The sequence below is a fragment of the Rhea pennata genome, chromosome 5, assembly GCF_028389875.1.
Source record: "Rhea pennata isolate bPtePen1 chromosome 5, bPtePen1.pri, whole genome shotgun sequence".
In the NCBI taxonomy this organism is placed as follows: domain Eukaryota; kingdom Metazoa; phylum Chordata; class Aves; order Rheiformes; family Rheidae; genus Rhea; species Rhea pennata.
The window spans coordinates 11,692,738-11,708,488 of record NC_084667.1 but is presented as its reverse complement, the minus strand read 5'-3'; the positions used below and the strand labels follow the sequence as shown (position 1 = coordinate 11,708,488).

At 44.0% G+C, this 15,751-nt stretch overlaps 1 protein-coding gene across 4 annotated transcripts; it reads right to left on the bottom strand.

The window, feature by feature from the left end:
- Positions 1-329: 329 nt before the first annotated feature.
- Positions 330-15,273, bottom strand: PLEK2 (pleckstrin 2). 4 transcript variants are annotated; one of them, XM_062577044.1, is made up of 9 exons: positions 15,141-15,273; positions 7,977-8,141; positions 6,842-7,023; positions 6,046-6,137; positions 5,531-5,718; positions 4,919-5,020; positions 3,637-3,720; positions 2,419-2,497; positions 330-1,319 (listed from the first exon to the last, which is right to left on the bottom strand). In XM_062577044.1, exons 1-9 carry the CDS (start codon positions 15,177-15,179, stop codon positions 1,192-1,194), a joined length of 1,059 nt encoding a protein of 352 aa, XP_062433028.1. In that variant the 5' UTR covers positions 15,180-15,273; the 3' UTR covers positions 330-1,191. The 4 variants fall into 4 exon arrangements, with proteins under 4 accessions (XP_062433028.1, XP_062433027.1, XP_062433029.1 ...); XM_062577043.1 differs by lacking the exon at positions 15,141-15,273 and adding an exon at positions 10,166-10,250; XM_062577045.1 differs by lacking the exons at positions 330-1,319; positions 15,141-15,273 and adding exons at positions 1,653-1,735; positions 10,166-10,250.
- Between the last annotated feature and the right edge of the window lie 478 nt (positions 15,274-15,751).

The following is a 15,751-nucleotide window of genomic DNA, read 5'->3' as shown; positions in this document are numbered from 1 at the left end:
TTCAGGGAAGATACATAGCATACTGATCTCAGAGGGCTTCTGAAGATTCTACAAAGGTTGGCTGTCAGATATAGGTACTCAGATAACATAAGGAATTTTATAAAATAAGGGCAGCCTGGTAGAATGTTTAAGTAATCTCACTAAATTCAATTCTGTTCTCTGGCACTGTGGGAGATGTCTGAGTTTCCATACTAATCTAAGTTTAGGGTCTATGAAACCATTATTTTCACATACCCCAAACTATCCTCTGAGAAAGATCATGTCAAAAGAACATAGGAGATTCAAATGTGTTGAACTTTTGTAACATTTAATAATAATATAACATCAGAGTCAAGTTCACTAGAAAAACAATGGAAAGTTTAATGGTTTAAAATATAAACAGCAATAGGCAAAACTGCTATTAGAGCTCCCAGTCCCTATGGTGCATCACTTGAATGGGTTTACAGTGATAATCAGAAGTCTTGCTTTCATGGCTGAGTGATTTGTTCCAAAATATTCAGCACCAGCCATTGTGTGAAATAACTACCACTGATCTGATCTGATACAGGAGCACTGAGGGTCATGTAGTGCTATGAGCTATTACCACTATAAGAAAAAACTAGATAGCAGAGTGAAGGACTCTCTGATCTTGTCTAGCATGACAGAGAACCAAATATTAGAGCACATGGATGGACGGACAGACTGATAGTTTGTTTCACAATAGTGATTATCTTGGCAACTAAACTGGTTTCGTTCAAGATTCTTTCATAGTATATCAAGAAGGGCAGCCTCAAAAACCAGAACCTTTCATTGCCCTAACCCAGTTCACACACCTTGATTCAGTCAGCCTGGACTAATTAAGTTTATGAGCCCCTTTATAAAGGGGAAAAGAACATTTCTGCTTTAGGTTAAAGCACAATCTGGATCTGACAGATGCAAACTGAATACTTGTACAAAAGGATATTTTCTTCCATCTTGGAATATTCTGCCTCATTGTTTCCTTGTAAAGCCCCGTTTGCCTGTATTAACCTTGTCTCTTAGTTAGATGATAAATTCTTGGTGGTGAATTTTTATTCTGGATTTACATGACTTCTGTGTTGTGGTACAAATATCAAAAAAAATATATATAAGGGGAAAAAACATTCCCAGACAAAGAGAGCAGGAAACCTCGTCACTAATGTGACTTGCCATTTGGCATAGAGTCCACTTTGTTCATGTCAGTGGTTTGATTGCCTCAATCCATTGTGCTCGCTCTGCTTTGGAGCTGGCCTGGATATAATAATGGGTGTCATTTTTGGTGATGATTTTGAAGAGGTTGCCTTGCACATTTCCCTTCACTCCTGCAGAGAAAAAAATGTGACAGATCAGGAGAGGGCACAGAGGACTGCTTTTCAGCAGATACAAAGCTTCACAGGGAGGAATTTTAATGTAGTGAAAGAAAAGGATTCAATCTATCTGTTTCATTATGGATAAGAAATCTAAAACCCCTGTGTCTTTGATTCCCCTTCTGTATTATAAAGACATAGTATAGACACCCCTCCCAGGGACTGGATGAACTACAGTGTGTTACGTACCACATGTAAAACACATGCTGTTTAGACAGGGAATCCTGGAGTCAGGTAGGGAACTACTTACCAGTTCCTGCAGTAGATCAGACTTGCTCCTGCCCATCTTCAGGCTCCTTTAACATGAACTGTATTGCTTATCATTGTATCATCTCTCCCCCCTTCTATCCCACTCCTCTCTCTTTTTCAGGCTATGTCTTTTGTGGGGAGATTTATTACTTAGGAAGGGGAAAAGGAAACCAACTCTTAAAGAACATCTTTAGAAAGATGCTCCTTATGCAAGATCCACACATTGTGCTTACTATAATAAAATTGATTATTTTAACAGCAAAAACAAAAACAAAAACCAAAAAAATGTTAACAGCTGATGTTCCAGACAAATGTTTAAGCCAAACACATACACTGACAGAACTGTTTTATGTACTATTGTTTTTAAATTTCCCCTGTGTTCGGACTGTAGCAGATCAAAAAAGGGTAATGTCATAAGCAGAGAGAACAGACAAAAAGGGATTGCATCAGGGGATGCCTCTGGGCATTGGGTTCAACAATATCCAAGACCAAGACATTTTCTCTTTGACTGATAACTCTGTAATCAGTGTCTTGAGATGGTCTCAGAGGTCATCTGACCGAGAAAGGCCCATAAAAAGGGGAATACTGAAGATATGCAGCAATAACTCTAAAAATTCCCGTCTGTTATGGAACAGCCCAACAGTATGGGGCTTCTCAATGACCTGCCTCCTCCCTTGCTTACCATGTGAAAGGAAAGGCCAGCCCACTTGTGTACACAGACAGCCACACGTGCAATCCCATCCCCCAAAACTATGTTGCTAGAGTGTAAATTTGTACACAGGAAAGTCTGGAGGCTCATGCTCACCCATTGGGACTCCATTGTCCTCCAGAGCAGAGACAAGACAGCCACGAAGAGAAAATCCACCTACTGGCCTGTTTTCTTCCTGCAAATGAAATGGAAATTAGACCTATCTGGAAAAATCAGAATTATTTTCTAGAGCAGACCAATTATTTTTATGAAAGTAGAGAGGTAATGCCAATCCTTCTGGATCTAAAACATCCAAATCACAGGAGAAATCAGTTAGGAAACATGACTAAATTCATTATTATTTTCCCTCAGTCTCAGAGTCTTCTTTGATGGGGCTGGGAATGGTGGAGATTGATTAAAAGCACAAAGGTAGTATAAAAATATATATACTTAAAACCTCTGTACTATTTTATGAATAACATATTTAACAAAAAAACTATCAATTTTTAGCTTGCCACTTTTCCCTGAGCCTGCATCGGAAAAATCTGACAATTTTCACTAGTTCGCTTGTCTGATCTCTAGGCTCTGCAGTTTGTTGGGGGAGGGAGAGTTGAGGTGCAAAAAGTCCCACAGAAAGCATCAATAAAAAACAAATCAGCTCTTCAAACTCTTTCAGAATAGCTTTTCACTATTCTGCTGTTTGCATTTTTTTTTTGAAAAAATCACATAAAGCATTCCTATATATGTTCCACCTAGTGACCTGTTGGGGTTCGAGGTGCTCTGTGCATCTGGGCCTGATGGCTCCACATGCCCTTCTGGCTTTCTCTCATTGATAGTGGTGTCCAGGAAGATAAATTCTAATATTCTTTGAACAAGTTCAGAACTGAGTACTAGTAATTCCCATAAATACTTTGGGATCTAGGAGGACCTATTCAGCATTGGAATAAGACAGTAGAAAACACCAGCAGCAGTACAGCCCTCAAGAGGTGAGATGACAGCCCTAGAAGATCACAGGCCAGGAAGATCATGGGCCTGCCGGAACGTGGTCCTTGGCTGAGTGGACACTGCAAGAGTAATCTCAAGGAGACCACTGCCCCATACCTATGTCAAGAGAATCTCAGTGGGGAAAAGACAGGCTGGAAGACACAAGGAGAGAAAAATATCACACATGGACAACCTCCTATGGTAAAGCTAGAGATGTCCTGCTCCCCAGGAACAGGCAGAGGAACCTAGAAGGAGATTTAGCTGAGAGAAACAACATCTACAGCATAATCTGTATTATTATTATTATTCTGTAGGAGGGTTTTAGAGGAGACCAACTCCCCACCCACATACCTTTGTGGGGTCGTAGTAGTGCAAGAAAGCAGGATCAGCTCTCAAAACAAATCTCCTCACCTTCCAATTTTTCCTCTTGTGCCCCTGTAACATAGGAAAATTAAAGTTACCACCAGTAAATACCTCCTGCTGTGAAGACCATTTTCCTGCTGGCTGTAGGGCTGCAATACCTAAATAGGTACTAAAATTAGAGGATTTGGAGCCAACAGGGAAAAATCTTTTCTGACATCTTTACAACTCTCAGGATTTTCTGGTTAACATCCTTTATCATACATTGATAATTTTTCATTCTCTCCCTTTCTTGTGCTGAGCACCAAGAAAGGAAAATGAAAAGAACAAGCAAATACACATGTGATTCCTCCTCCTAACTTCAGATTAAATACAGGGCTTGGATTAAAGAGATATACTCTGCATGCTCCAAGGGCATTAAGAGGTGATGGGTTTTTTTGCATCTCATTACTCTTTCCCTCGCAGCTACTAATGTGCAGGGCACATGGCAAGTCTGTGTTAGGGCCCTGAAAGCATCCCTCTGCAGAGCTCTGGCCACAAGGATGGGAGCAGAGGGAGAGCTAAAGTGACATTAAAAACTCAGCTCATGGTTCAAAGCTCCAGAGGAAAAATGCAGGGATGCAATGAGGTGGGGTTGCCAGCTGCTGGGGGCTGGGTTCAGCTTCGTAATGCTGCAACTGATGCTCATTTTAGAAATGAAGTGTTCCAGACTGTGCATGGGATCCTGCAAACAATTACCCACTAATACACTCAAAGACATGAATTTTTTAATTACACTCAAAGACAACAGGAATCTCCCTACCAGAGCATCTATGTGTATATATGAGTGACTGTCCACTGGATAATGTCTGCTTCATGCCAAAGTGAATCCATTCAGCTTTGAAATTCAGCTGTGGTCATGGCTGAACATCATTGTTGCTCACATCACCTCGATGGGTTTGGACAAAGCAGAAGAACATTGTATCCGCTTAGCGGTAAATATAGCAACTCTGGTAAGATTTTGAGTTTGAATGTGACTTTTAAAATTATTTTATATCTTTCAGTATACACTCAACATACACACTACATTCCATTAATAATGCTGCAGCTCTATAGCTCACTTTATGTCTAGATACTCTTCACTATATTATATCTGATAGCAAAGTTGACAAGAGTTCTCTCTGTTAGCCGTAATTTTCCAGCAATGCTCCTATAACCCACATTTATTCTCCATGCAGCCTTAACAGCTGTCATATTTCTTGTTTCTCAATGAATGCTCAAAAATGGTATTTACCTGTTTCACTAAATAGCCTTGCTTCACAATTGTGCCACTTAATTCACTGATGTTAAACTGCAGGTCTTCCTTGGAACTGATCTTTTTCTTATAGTTCTCAGCCTGCAAATGCAGAAAAGATAGTTGCTCTTTTAGAAAATCTAAGCACACTTCCAAGCACAAAGTTCTACTGTATTTTATCTTCCATGAAGCTATTTTTAGCTCTTTTTTTTTTTTTTTTCCTGAATGAATACTACTCCGTAATTCTGCTGCCCAGGTCTGAATTACAGCTGTAAAACCTACACATGCACTGTGGCCTTGACTTTTAGCAGAACTATGGCACGGTCCCCGTTAAATGCAGACACAGCAGTACTGAAGGCTGCACTCTTTTTAATACCTGATTACCTAATCTGTAGATTGTCCATATCCATGCAGTTATTTGTCTCCAGCAAAAGTACAAGCCTTATTACTATTAAAAACTCAGAGCTTTTCCTTTCATACTTTTTTTTTCACTGCCTGCATGCACCTTTCACCTTTTGTTGCATGCTGTGTGTGTCCCCTTTAGCACTGTCTGAAATCAAGTGAGTGATAAAGAGCAGAGCATATGGGTATGCTGGCAGCTGCATCGCTTACAAACATGTACAGCGCGGTGGAGTCGTCGAGGAACTGCTCTGACAGGTCACTGTAGCGCGTGGCCTCAATGCTGCGAGCTCCCACAGCCTTAACGAAGTTCTCCTCCATCAGCATGGAGGCCAAGGTGATGGCCTCAAACCGTGACACAGCAAAGCTGTTGGAAATCAGCCAGTCCACCAGCGCAGAACCTGCAGGGAGAAGACAGCTCAGACCAAGACAACATGCTCTTCCATGGCGAGATGGTCTCCTACAGCACAGGACTTCTTTTGCTGAAACCTTTCAGCACCATAGAATAGACTGTGAATGATGTACAAGTTTGGCCAAATGCATGGGGGGGTCTATGTGCGCTTGCATATATCTGTAGGGCAAGAGAGAACGGCATTGGAGAGCTTGGCTGCACCGGTACTTTCCATTGTGCCACAGTCAATCCCACCACAAAGACAGTGCAATAGCTCCCTTTCCACAGCAACATAGTGCATTAGACACGAGGAAGCTCTTGTCTGCAGCACATGTACCTGTAAAGGTCTCTTTGTATCTGTTGCCTTGCTCCATGTTGGGGGTCAGCTTAATTCCAGTGCTGCTATCACGCATTTTGTCCACTATGTGGCTGTAAAAAGAATACGGAGGACAGTGTTACCTGAAGAGAAAGACAGGTAGAGATTGTTATGTACTTCTGTCAGCAGCTGGGATGTCCTAATGATTGCTGACATAAAGCCAGGAAACAGCCTGCTGAAATTTCCTTCTAAGTACGGTATAGGAAAACTTTATTCTCCCAGTGCAGAGCACTGAACAAGATGCCTCACTAAGCACATCTCATTTTAAAATCCTTCACCTGGGCTATAGCAAGCTTCCGTTTATCTTCTCAACACAAATTAAATTCATATTGGTTTTCTTAAACATATCTCAGCTTCCTCTTGTTTAGCATCATGTGCCCTAAAAATCCTTGCCCGGATTTTGGCTGTCAGCTTTGAAAGCTCACCAGACCGTATTACTAGAGTTATCTATGAGTCTCTCCCTGACATTACACCTTCCGAGACAATGCATCACCCCAACGGGAACACTTCTGCAGCAGGACTAGGATGGCCTCAGGCCAGCTGTGAGGAGCCTGCACAGAACCGCGTACCCAGAACAAAATGATGGTCAGGAAAATGCACATTCATGCACCCGGGCAAAACCCAGGACCAAGCAGCTCTTCTGGCAATGAGGGAGCAGATCAGGGCAGAGAGGAGCTTCCCTCAACCCTCCTTACCCCCCAGTTCGGGCGTTTTGCAGACTACAGCAATAGCCAAAGGAGAAGGCATTTGTACTTACTGGAGACTAATATTCTCTAGCAGCTTGAAAGAGTTCTTCATTCTGTGAAGCTCTTGCACCTGCACTGGGTGGCCAGCATGAATAGCTCCGGTAATGTCCAAAGCCCAGGAGTCTCGCTCCTCTCGGGAGCAACACTCAAGAAAATAGTCTGTGTTGGTTTTTGTCTTCAGTTTAATAAGTAGCTGTGGAGAGAGAAGTGCAAAGCAATAACAACATTTACCGACTATCCTCCACTCATGCTTTGCTTCTTTTAGCCCTAGTCAAGTGGGACAAGTGAGGGGAGAAGTAAGAGGAGGGTATGCCATCCCACCTGGGCAGTACCAAGCAGTACCCAAGCCTGAAGGATGCTGGACATGACTCTGATTTTATTTTTTTTTTAATATTTTCTTCTTCTTTTTTTTTTTCCTAATCCATGTTTGCATGCAAGGAGCCGGTGGTACTCAGGAGAGCAAACTGCCCAGACACTGGATTACGTAGGAGTCTGCTATTGACAATGGAGTTTTTCACATCCAGATCTTCTATAGTTCCTCAACAGCTGAAAACTCTCACTAGACTTGTTCTGCTAAGAGAAATTGTCAGCAATTTACAGAGTCATTCCCCTGCTGGCCCTCTTCAGGGAAAGTTTGCATTGCTGCCACCAGCTGGAGACCAGAGCAGCCCGGGAGGCGCTTTCCTCTGCAGAGCCCTTGCGCTGCAAAAATTTCCACATCAACGAAGTCCCATTGGAATAGGAAAAGGGCACCTGACCCGGCTGCTAGCCCGGGAGCACACAGTAGATATGCCCGGGGCTTAGGGGCAACTGCCAAGGAAGACAAGGTCTTCCCCTCTCTTCCCGCTCTCCCCGGGGCTTTGCTGAGCTGTCTGTGCCCACCCTCCACATGCTGCTGGGCTGATGCGTTCCTGTTTGTTCTTCCCTCTGCGTGCATGTTTTGTTAGTGGCCGTGCCCTTGATTTGCAAAGATACAACAAGAGGATTCATGGCTAGGCCTAGTTACGTTGCTAACGCAGCTCACTTTTAGCTACACCCAAATCTGGATAAACATACCCCAGTATGGACACAGAAATCAAAGGAGGCAGGAGAAGAGGAAAAGGCTAGGGAGAAATCAGAGAGTGGGATATCTTTCTCCAGTCATACCGGTCTGTTCTCATATTCCAGGCATGGACAAGTAATAGTGCAGCCATCCAAAAGGATCCTGCCCTTTGGAGAAGGCTCCTTCTTGCCTCCTTCAAGTTTATAATACAGCAGCTTATCCTGAAGCAGAACGAACCATCTGACCTTCCAGTTGTGAACAATATGTCCCTAGAGGGGAAGAAATCCACATACCTGCTGTTAACACAAGCACTGGAGAAATGACCATATTTTATTTTTCCTGAAAATGCCACAGACTAATAGGAACCTGGATGAAAAGGATCATCAGGAGTCATCGTGGTGCCCTGCTCTCTGAAATACACAATTCAGTTAGAAAATAACCAAGTTCCACCAGTATAAAAATCATACAGCAAGAGCAGAAAGACGCTGTGCTCTTTCTCCAGCAGGACATTGTCTTTCCTGGCTGGAAGCTTTTCTTGCAGAAGCTCAGGTGAACGACCTTAACATGCCGTCGTTTCGGCGTGTGCCTACCAGGCGGCAGCACCAGGCAGGAACAAGGCAAACCCTGGAATCGATGGGAGCGTCAGCACACTCAGCAGCTCCTGCAGACAAGCTTCTCGTCTCCATGGATCCTGGATGATGTTTGAGGTCTTCACATTACTTTCCTTCTCTGTCATTTTGGTGGGGCTGTAGGTGCCAAGCGGTCTGGAGAGCGCTTTTTGGTGTGCCTTGGCTTTTTCTCGCCTCCTCCCATACTAGTTAGGGTTTAATCCTATCAAACCTGCCTCCAGGCTCCTAGAATAAAAATTTCCCTGTGCTACTGGTTTCTGTCTGTACTGGAGGTACTCTCTTTAATGGCAAAAGACTAAAGGAAAGCTATGAACAGCCAAATACCTCCTGGCTTATGCCAAAATGCAAACAAAGCCTCCCCCCCCCCAATAACGATGGCCTCCAGCTATTTTTAGCCCAGCTGTACGGGAGAACGCGCTGAGCCAGGGCTGGCACCGACAGGCCCCGTCCTGTCCTACCCCGGCAGGTCCGGCGCTGCGGTGCAGCGGGGCTGACGCAGGTTTCTGCTGACGATGGAGTACCGCAGTCAGCAAGCGCAGCGCTCGGCGCAGGCAGCTTTGACGCCTGGGAGAGGGTGGTGACAGCTAGGAGAAAGGAACACGTAAGGTCCGGTTGTGGCAGGAATCAAAGCTCAGTAATTCTCTGCAGGCAAAGGGGGAAAAATAGCAATTTCCAAGAAAAGCTGAGGTCATTAGATTCCATTAAATCACTTTAAATCTAATGTCTTCTGGTCTACACTAAATACGATTTATCTAGCTTGGTCTTATCCTCTTCTTCCCTTCATCTTCCTCACCATCTTTTTCACCTGCTGTGAATGCCGTTGGCCATTTTTCCTCTGAATACGCTCTTTGTTATGGCTCTTTTCTTTCCTTTTTGGAGTCTTCTCCTGTTTCAAGAGGTGGCCTCTTATATTTTATCTTTTCCGTCTCTTGGACAGTTTGCTTCATACTTATAATACAGTCAGTTGCTTATAACACATTTAGATGTTCTCCTTGCTTCTGCTGTCGTCTGCTTGACACATCTGTGTGTCCTTTTATCTGGGTGCAACCCATCCTCACCGTTTCCCCTGGATGCCTTGGCTCCTTCTCCTCCAGTTTCCTTTCTCCGTCTTCTTTGCTGCCTGCTTCCCATCAGAGCGCTCCTCTGCGTGCAGACAGACGGCTCCTCCGACGGACGCGGTGCCTTCACTTCCCTTACGGAGTTCACGGGTCGTGCAACAGCCGCGAAGCCCGGCCAGAGAGCGGAGCCCGAGCTGGGGCTGCTTCGCTCGCCGGAGGAAGGCAACGCAGCGCCCAGCGCTGGCCACGGCCGCCCTGGGCGCAGCGCCCGGCTCCACGTGGCCCTCGGCCGCCGTGAACGCCCGCCGCGAGGGCTCCTCCCGCCGAGAAGCCTTCCCCGAGGCGCGGTAAAGCTCTGAAACGCGCTTCCGAGCGCAAGTAAAGACCGCGGCGCTAGTCGTCGGTACTAAAAGACGGAGCCTTGACGCTAAAGAGCCGGTTTACGCCCCTGCCTCGCGGCCTCCGAGATCTTCCCGCCGAAGGGCCGGCGGGAGGCTCCGGCGGCCTGCGCTCGGCGCGCCGCCCCGCCAGCCCCGGCCCCGGCAGCGAGGCGCGGCGCGGCACGGCGCGGCTCGGCACGGCCCCTGCTGCGGCACGCACCCTCACCCTTTTGACGAGGAAGCCCTCCTTCAGCACGCCTCCTGCCTCCTGCATGGCCGGCAGCCCCCGCGGCGCCCGGGCCCTCGCAGCCTGGCCCTCTGCGCACCAGCCGCTTAAGAAAGCTCATTTTTCTCCACTACCCTCCTCCTCAGCCGTGACGTACTCTCCCTTCCCTGATTTCCCCTCCTCCCTTTCATCCTGCTTATGAGACATTAGTTAAACATTGAACTGGCTCTGACACAGCACCTGCCCTCAGGGAAGTAAAACAAGGGGAGCTTGGAAAGGATTTCAGAAGAATTGCCCAGAATTCGGCAGAGTAAAAAGGCACCGCCAGGTGAGTAAGCCGATGAGAAGCGGCAGCCACGCGATGACAAACCAGATCAGAGCCCCGCACCGCACGGGAGCGGGGCGCGGAGCTGAAGACCGCACCCGCGGGAGCGGCGGGCGCTCCGGCCGCCCCGCACGCCGCTCGCCCCGTGGCAGGCGCTGGGGAACGGACCACCGCGAGCGCGCAGCACCCAGCAGAGCCCTTAAAAGGAGGGCTGGACGAGCCTTAAAACACATCTTCTGTTGCCAGAGATTTATTTTACCTAAGAAGCCCAAACGCACTGCAAACGCTGCTCTTCTTTCAGCGGCCCTGGAGATGTAGCCCAGATTCTCCAGGGATTTCTTGGAGCTACTGAGAACCTCTGAAACACAGAACGCCTTTTGGTTCCTGAACATGAGCTCAGGAGCCTAATTTCAGTCATTCATGTTTGGAAACTTTAGCCATAACAAATCCATTTGATCTGGTCTTCATGAAATAAGCCAGTAATAGCCAACAGCACTTCAGTCAGAGCTGCTGTTCAGAAACAAAAGCCGTGCCTGGACTGTTAGTGTTTCCTGACCTGTATCAAAAGCAAGGTGATATGTGTGGATAAAGCTAAAGGCTGTGCTAAGAAACGTGATGTAGAGGATAACAAATAAACAGGAGCTCTTGTTGCTATGCACAGAGTCCAGAGTCCTTCAGTAAGACGAGTTGACTCAAGCATCTCTCCTCAGTCTTTGCACGTTGGATCAAATTACTGGTCATGCTTTCATGTACTGAGAAAAAGGAACAAACAACCTTATCTTCGTGGCATTTTTCTGACTTTTAATGGGGAGGGAGGAAGCAAAATGCACCGAGGAAGGCATTCAAACGCAGCAACGTACTGGAGACTAGACAAGAGAAAAATCCCGCACAGACTGTGGGAAAGACAGAGGGTGACCGAACGCTGTCAGTGCTTTGAAGTTAGAAAAACCAATTGCCATATAAACGGAAAGCACCTTGTTTGAGATTTCAAAAGCAGCCAACCCACGCTGAAGTGAAGTATGTAGCTCCTGCTGAACGTAGCTCCCTTGGAAAAGGCAGGTAGCCACGTGGCAACAACCTGCATAAATTGCATCAGGTATGTTTGTTCTGTCCATCCAAATTGAGCACAGTAAGTTTAACAGAGCATCTACATAAGTTGTTTTAATACTTTGTTGCTATAGGTATGCAAGCATTTTCAAAGATACCAAATGAAATTTTTGTAACAAAAAAAAAAAAAGATTTACATGATTATGGCCTTAAAATGAAGATCTAAGCTGAATGTGGTTTTTTAATTAAAAGAATAATCTCTCTGCATATATACGTAAAATACATATAAATAAAAATACACACTCAGAAGCAGCACCTTGGAGAAAAAGTGATATAGCCAGTAGAAAAAGAAAATAAAGTAACTTCAGCTCACCAAGTGTTCCGTACATCAGAATTAAACTCACCTCTCTACATACCAGCACTGCCACACCAATATTAAACTTTAGGGAAGAGCTCATAGTATTTGAAATATTCACAAGAGTGGGTACACAAGGACTTCAGCAATGCTGCATCGAGAAAAAAAATACGATCAATCTGAAATGTGATTACTGTGCTTGTTTCCTACACAGGAACTCTTTATGTAAGCAGCTCCAAGAGCGCAGTGCTCCACCATATGGTACTTGAGGTTTGACTTCACATTGTTCGACTTGCTACTGCAGGCAATTCATAACAAGGTGGGTAACATAACTTCATGCTAGCGAAGACAAGCAGAAGCTTGCAGGGGCTCTCGCTCAGACAGTGATCTCAGAATTACACAATAACGAGTCCCTGCTGGAGACTTGAATGAGCTCATTTTTCCAGGATGCAGACCACCCACAAATCTACAGATGTGCCTTGGCAAAATTGCCATTAGCAATTAAGAATTTCACTGTCTGAAGTGCTGGTGAGTGGTGAAGCAGAAGTTGCCCAGGAATAGGATTGCTTTTGTGTTGACTACTGCTTATAATCTAGAACCTTCACTTATTTCTTTGGTGCTTTGGATAGATACAGTATGCCCACACACATGTGCGTGCACACACACACGCGCGCAAATCCCCTCTTCTCTCCTTCTGCAGAGGTTATTCAAAGCTAACAAACTGCCCATATGTTTATTGCCCCCTGAGATTAAGTACACGCAGATCTCGGTCAGACGGAGGACTTGGGAAAAGGGTCATTGCAAAGGGAGTCAGCCCATCTGGGCTATGAGACTAGCACGCATGCTGGGAAGGTGACTTCTGGCACTGAGGTGTCTCCGTTGAAAAGTGACGTACTCCCCAACACGCAAATCCAGGCAGCTCTAGAAAATGCTAGGAAGTCTTCTGTGGGATGTGAAAAATCACTGAAAGGAGGACTGCCCGTTTCCTCAGATCCATTTTAAAGCGGTGTTTTTCCACATGTAAGTAAAACATTTTAACAAACACATCACAGCTGAGTGCTTAACTTCTTTTTTTACCTTTCATTCAAAGCGACCCCAAAATATTTTGTATGAAGAATACAGAATTTGTATCAGGATGGCCAGGAACAGCTTGCTCTAGACTTCAGGACCACAGAATATTATTCAAGATTAACGAGAAGGCAGGCTATAGCCTGCACTGTGCAAGCACTGCAATATTTCAGCTCACTGACTTGACAGATGCTGCTGGTACATTCCAGTTTAGTCCCTCCGGAAGCCAAGAACAGCTGATTAAAAGAGCCTGTCCAAAACTCAACTCCCATTGCATGCTCTACAAGGGCCATCTCTACAGTTGTGCAAGCAGCATCACACGGGGGAATCACATATATCCAGCTTTTTCAAACTAGATACTTAAAATGTTAGGATTTTACCCTCTGGTGTAGGACACCATTAAATATTTAGTTCTTCTAATACACTGAGAATGAACTAAGATGAAAATAAACCACACCAAAATAAAAATGATGAAACATTTCCAGATAAAAGTGATAGTAAGGATTCAAGAGTGCTCTATGATGTAAAAACATTTTTAAGATTAACTATAGAGAAGTGGCAGTGTTTGAAGAGTTGTTTGTGTCTAGACTCTAGAAGAAAAAAATCTGTCAGAAATTAAAAAACCAAAGTGCAAATTCTGCTGCAGAGAACAACATGCTAGTTCCACTGCATCTTTAAAAAAAAAAAAAAAAAAAAAAAAAAAAAAAAAAAAAAAGGAAAGGAAAAAAAAAGTGAGTCAGAGGGAGTACAGCAGGGAACTTTAACTCATTAAAAATCAAACAAAACTACTCAGAAAAGCGGGGTGCACATGCTCTTTCTTTAGCAGTCATTAGCCCTAACGAGAAACAGAATCCTGCACTGTTTGATCTGATTGACTATCTCTTTTTCTGTATAAATCCTTAATAGATGTTTTAAGTAAAACTGTTTTCAAGCTGCCAATCTTATGAAACTAATTTGAGATATGAAAATGAAGGTGTGATCCTTATGATCAATGACTCATCAAGCTAAGTTCTGTCTGCAGTTATACCTGCAATTTTCCCTTTAGTTGAGTACATGAGTGTAAGTGGAGCTTTTGGCCTTGCAACTACAATTTAGTAAATAGCAAAGTTGCTAACAAACAGCAGGAATACAGTACCTTATGTTACTGGCTCTACAGAGATGTTCAGAGTCCATTTCCCCTCCCTTATTTTAAGCATGGGGTAAACATTGCTCCAAACATACAAAATAGATCTATTGTGATGGAATTTTTTGTTCAGATGATGCTTTCTAAAGATCCCTAAGCAACACTACGCAGGGCATTCACCTGACAGCCAAGGCAGCACAACCAAGGCCCAGCGCAGATTCAGCACTAACTTGGACATAGCTGGCTAAGAAGCCTTGAAGCAGCCATCTTAGAGCTCCTTCCTTGTAGATGAGGAAATTCGAGTGGTTTCTTCTTTCATTTGAGCTTCTTGGTTAAAATTTGCTCATGCAGTAGGAGAGTCTGATTTTCATCCACCAGAGTGTTAAGTGATTGAAATGCATTTATCTTCAGCTGCTTTGCTAGCAGCCCCACCACCTCAGGCATTTTTTCCAGACAGTCAAAACTGACACAGAACCCTGTTTATCAGTACACTAAAGCTCTGACTAGGAATTCCTGTTAAAACGTAGCAAACTTTTGCCTAAGTTACTGACAGAAACAATGCTCACCTGTTGACACCAATCCTAACACCCTGACTATGCTCTTTAAGCAAAGAGCGAGAGATGCTGGTTTTTAATGCCTTGCTTTACTGCATTATTTTGACATACAGATCACAGGGAGACCTCTTCATTAAGCCCTTTGCTCTTTTGTCAGAGTACTGCATTACTTCACGTCACTGAAGTCAATTCATTATTTTGGTGAACAGGCGAATGTGGAAGATTAACTGTTCAAGAGAGTTGATGAATGGAAAACTGAAATTATCAGGAGTGAGCATCTGGTAGATAAAACTTCAAATCATGACAAGGCTGCTGCACATAACTAAGATAGTAACTTGAGAAAGTGTTAAAAAATATTTTTGTTTGCATACTTTGTGAAGACATACTTGGTTATTTTCCAGCATTCCAAAGATTAGAAGTTACTTAACCTTGACTCTTTGAAAAATAAAAGGCATGTGCACATCAACTTCTCTGATAAGCATGGACTGCTTGATTATACATACCCTGTGTAAATGGATTTGGTGTATTCTCTTCCACATCATATAGCAATGACACTGTACTATGGCAGTATTTAGAATTCCCAGCTAAGGTTCATATCTCTGCTGTTCACGCACAGGTGTATAGAGCTAATGAACAAGGAGAGTTTTTCCTCTAGCAGCACAAAATTCTAAAGAAAAAAAAAGTTGTGTAATAGGAAATGTGTCAATGAAGACTTAAATAAGCTGTTAGCAATTTGGAAAGGTTACTTAAACAAGAACAACTCCCCTCCAGTTGCCCCGGACAACAACATTTTTTTTTCCTTCCAACATGGAAAGCACACCTTGTTTCTCTTCTTCAGAGAAAATAAACTCAGTGGTATCTACTATAAATAGCTCACTCTATTGTAAACTAGATCTAGGCTAAGCAGAGCTGAAAATCTTCAAACAGCAGTGCAATATCTATGTGGAAGTTTAATAAAGATTTTTCATTGAAGATTATTAAATTAGTTAAGGCTTCTGCTACATTTATCAATAGGAGCAAAGTGCATCTATATGTATTTTTTCATTTGTCAACTGTATTTATTGAAGTGGCAACAATCTGTGTTCACAGTTTCCAAGTTCTCAGGCCTCCAATA

What these genes read in the sequence shown, in the direction of transcription:
- PLEK2 (XM_062577043.1), bottom strand. Translation starts at nt 10,213, where the DNA reads ATGCAGGAGGCAGGAGGCGTGCTGAAGGAGGGCTTCCTCGTCAAAAGG. An exon ending in ATACAAAGAGACCTTTACAG is followed by an intron (nt 5,719 to 6,045) that starts GTACATGTGCTG and finishes TTCTCCCTGCAG; the next exon opens with GTTCTGCGCTGGTGGACTGG. An exon ending in GGACAATGGAGTCCCAATGG is followed by an intron (nt 1,320 to 2,418) that starts GTGAGCATGAGC and finishes TTTTCTCTGCAG; the next exon opens with GAGTGAAGGGAAATGTGCAA.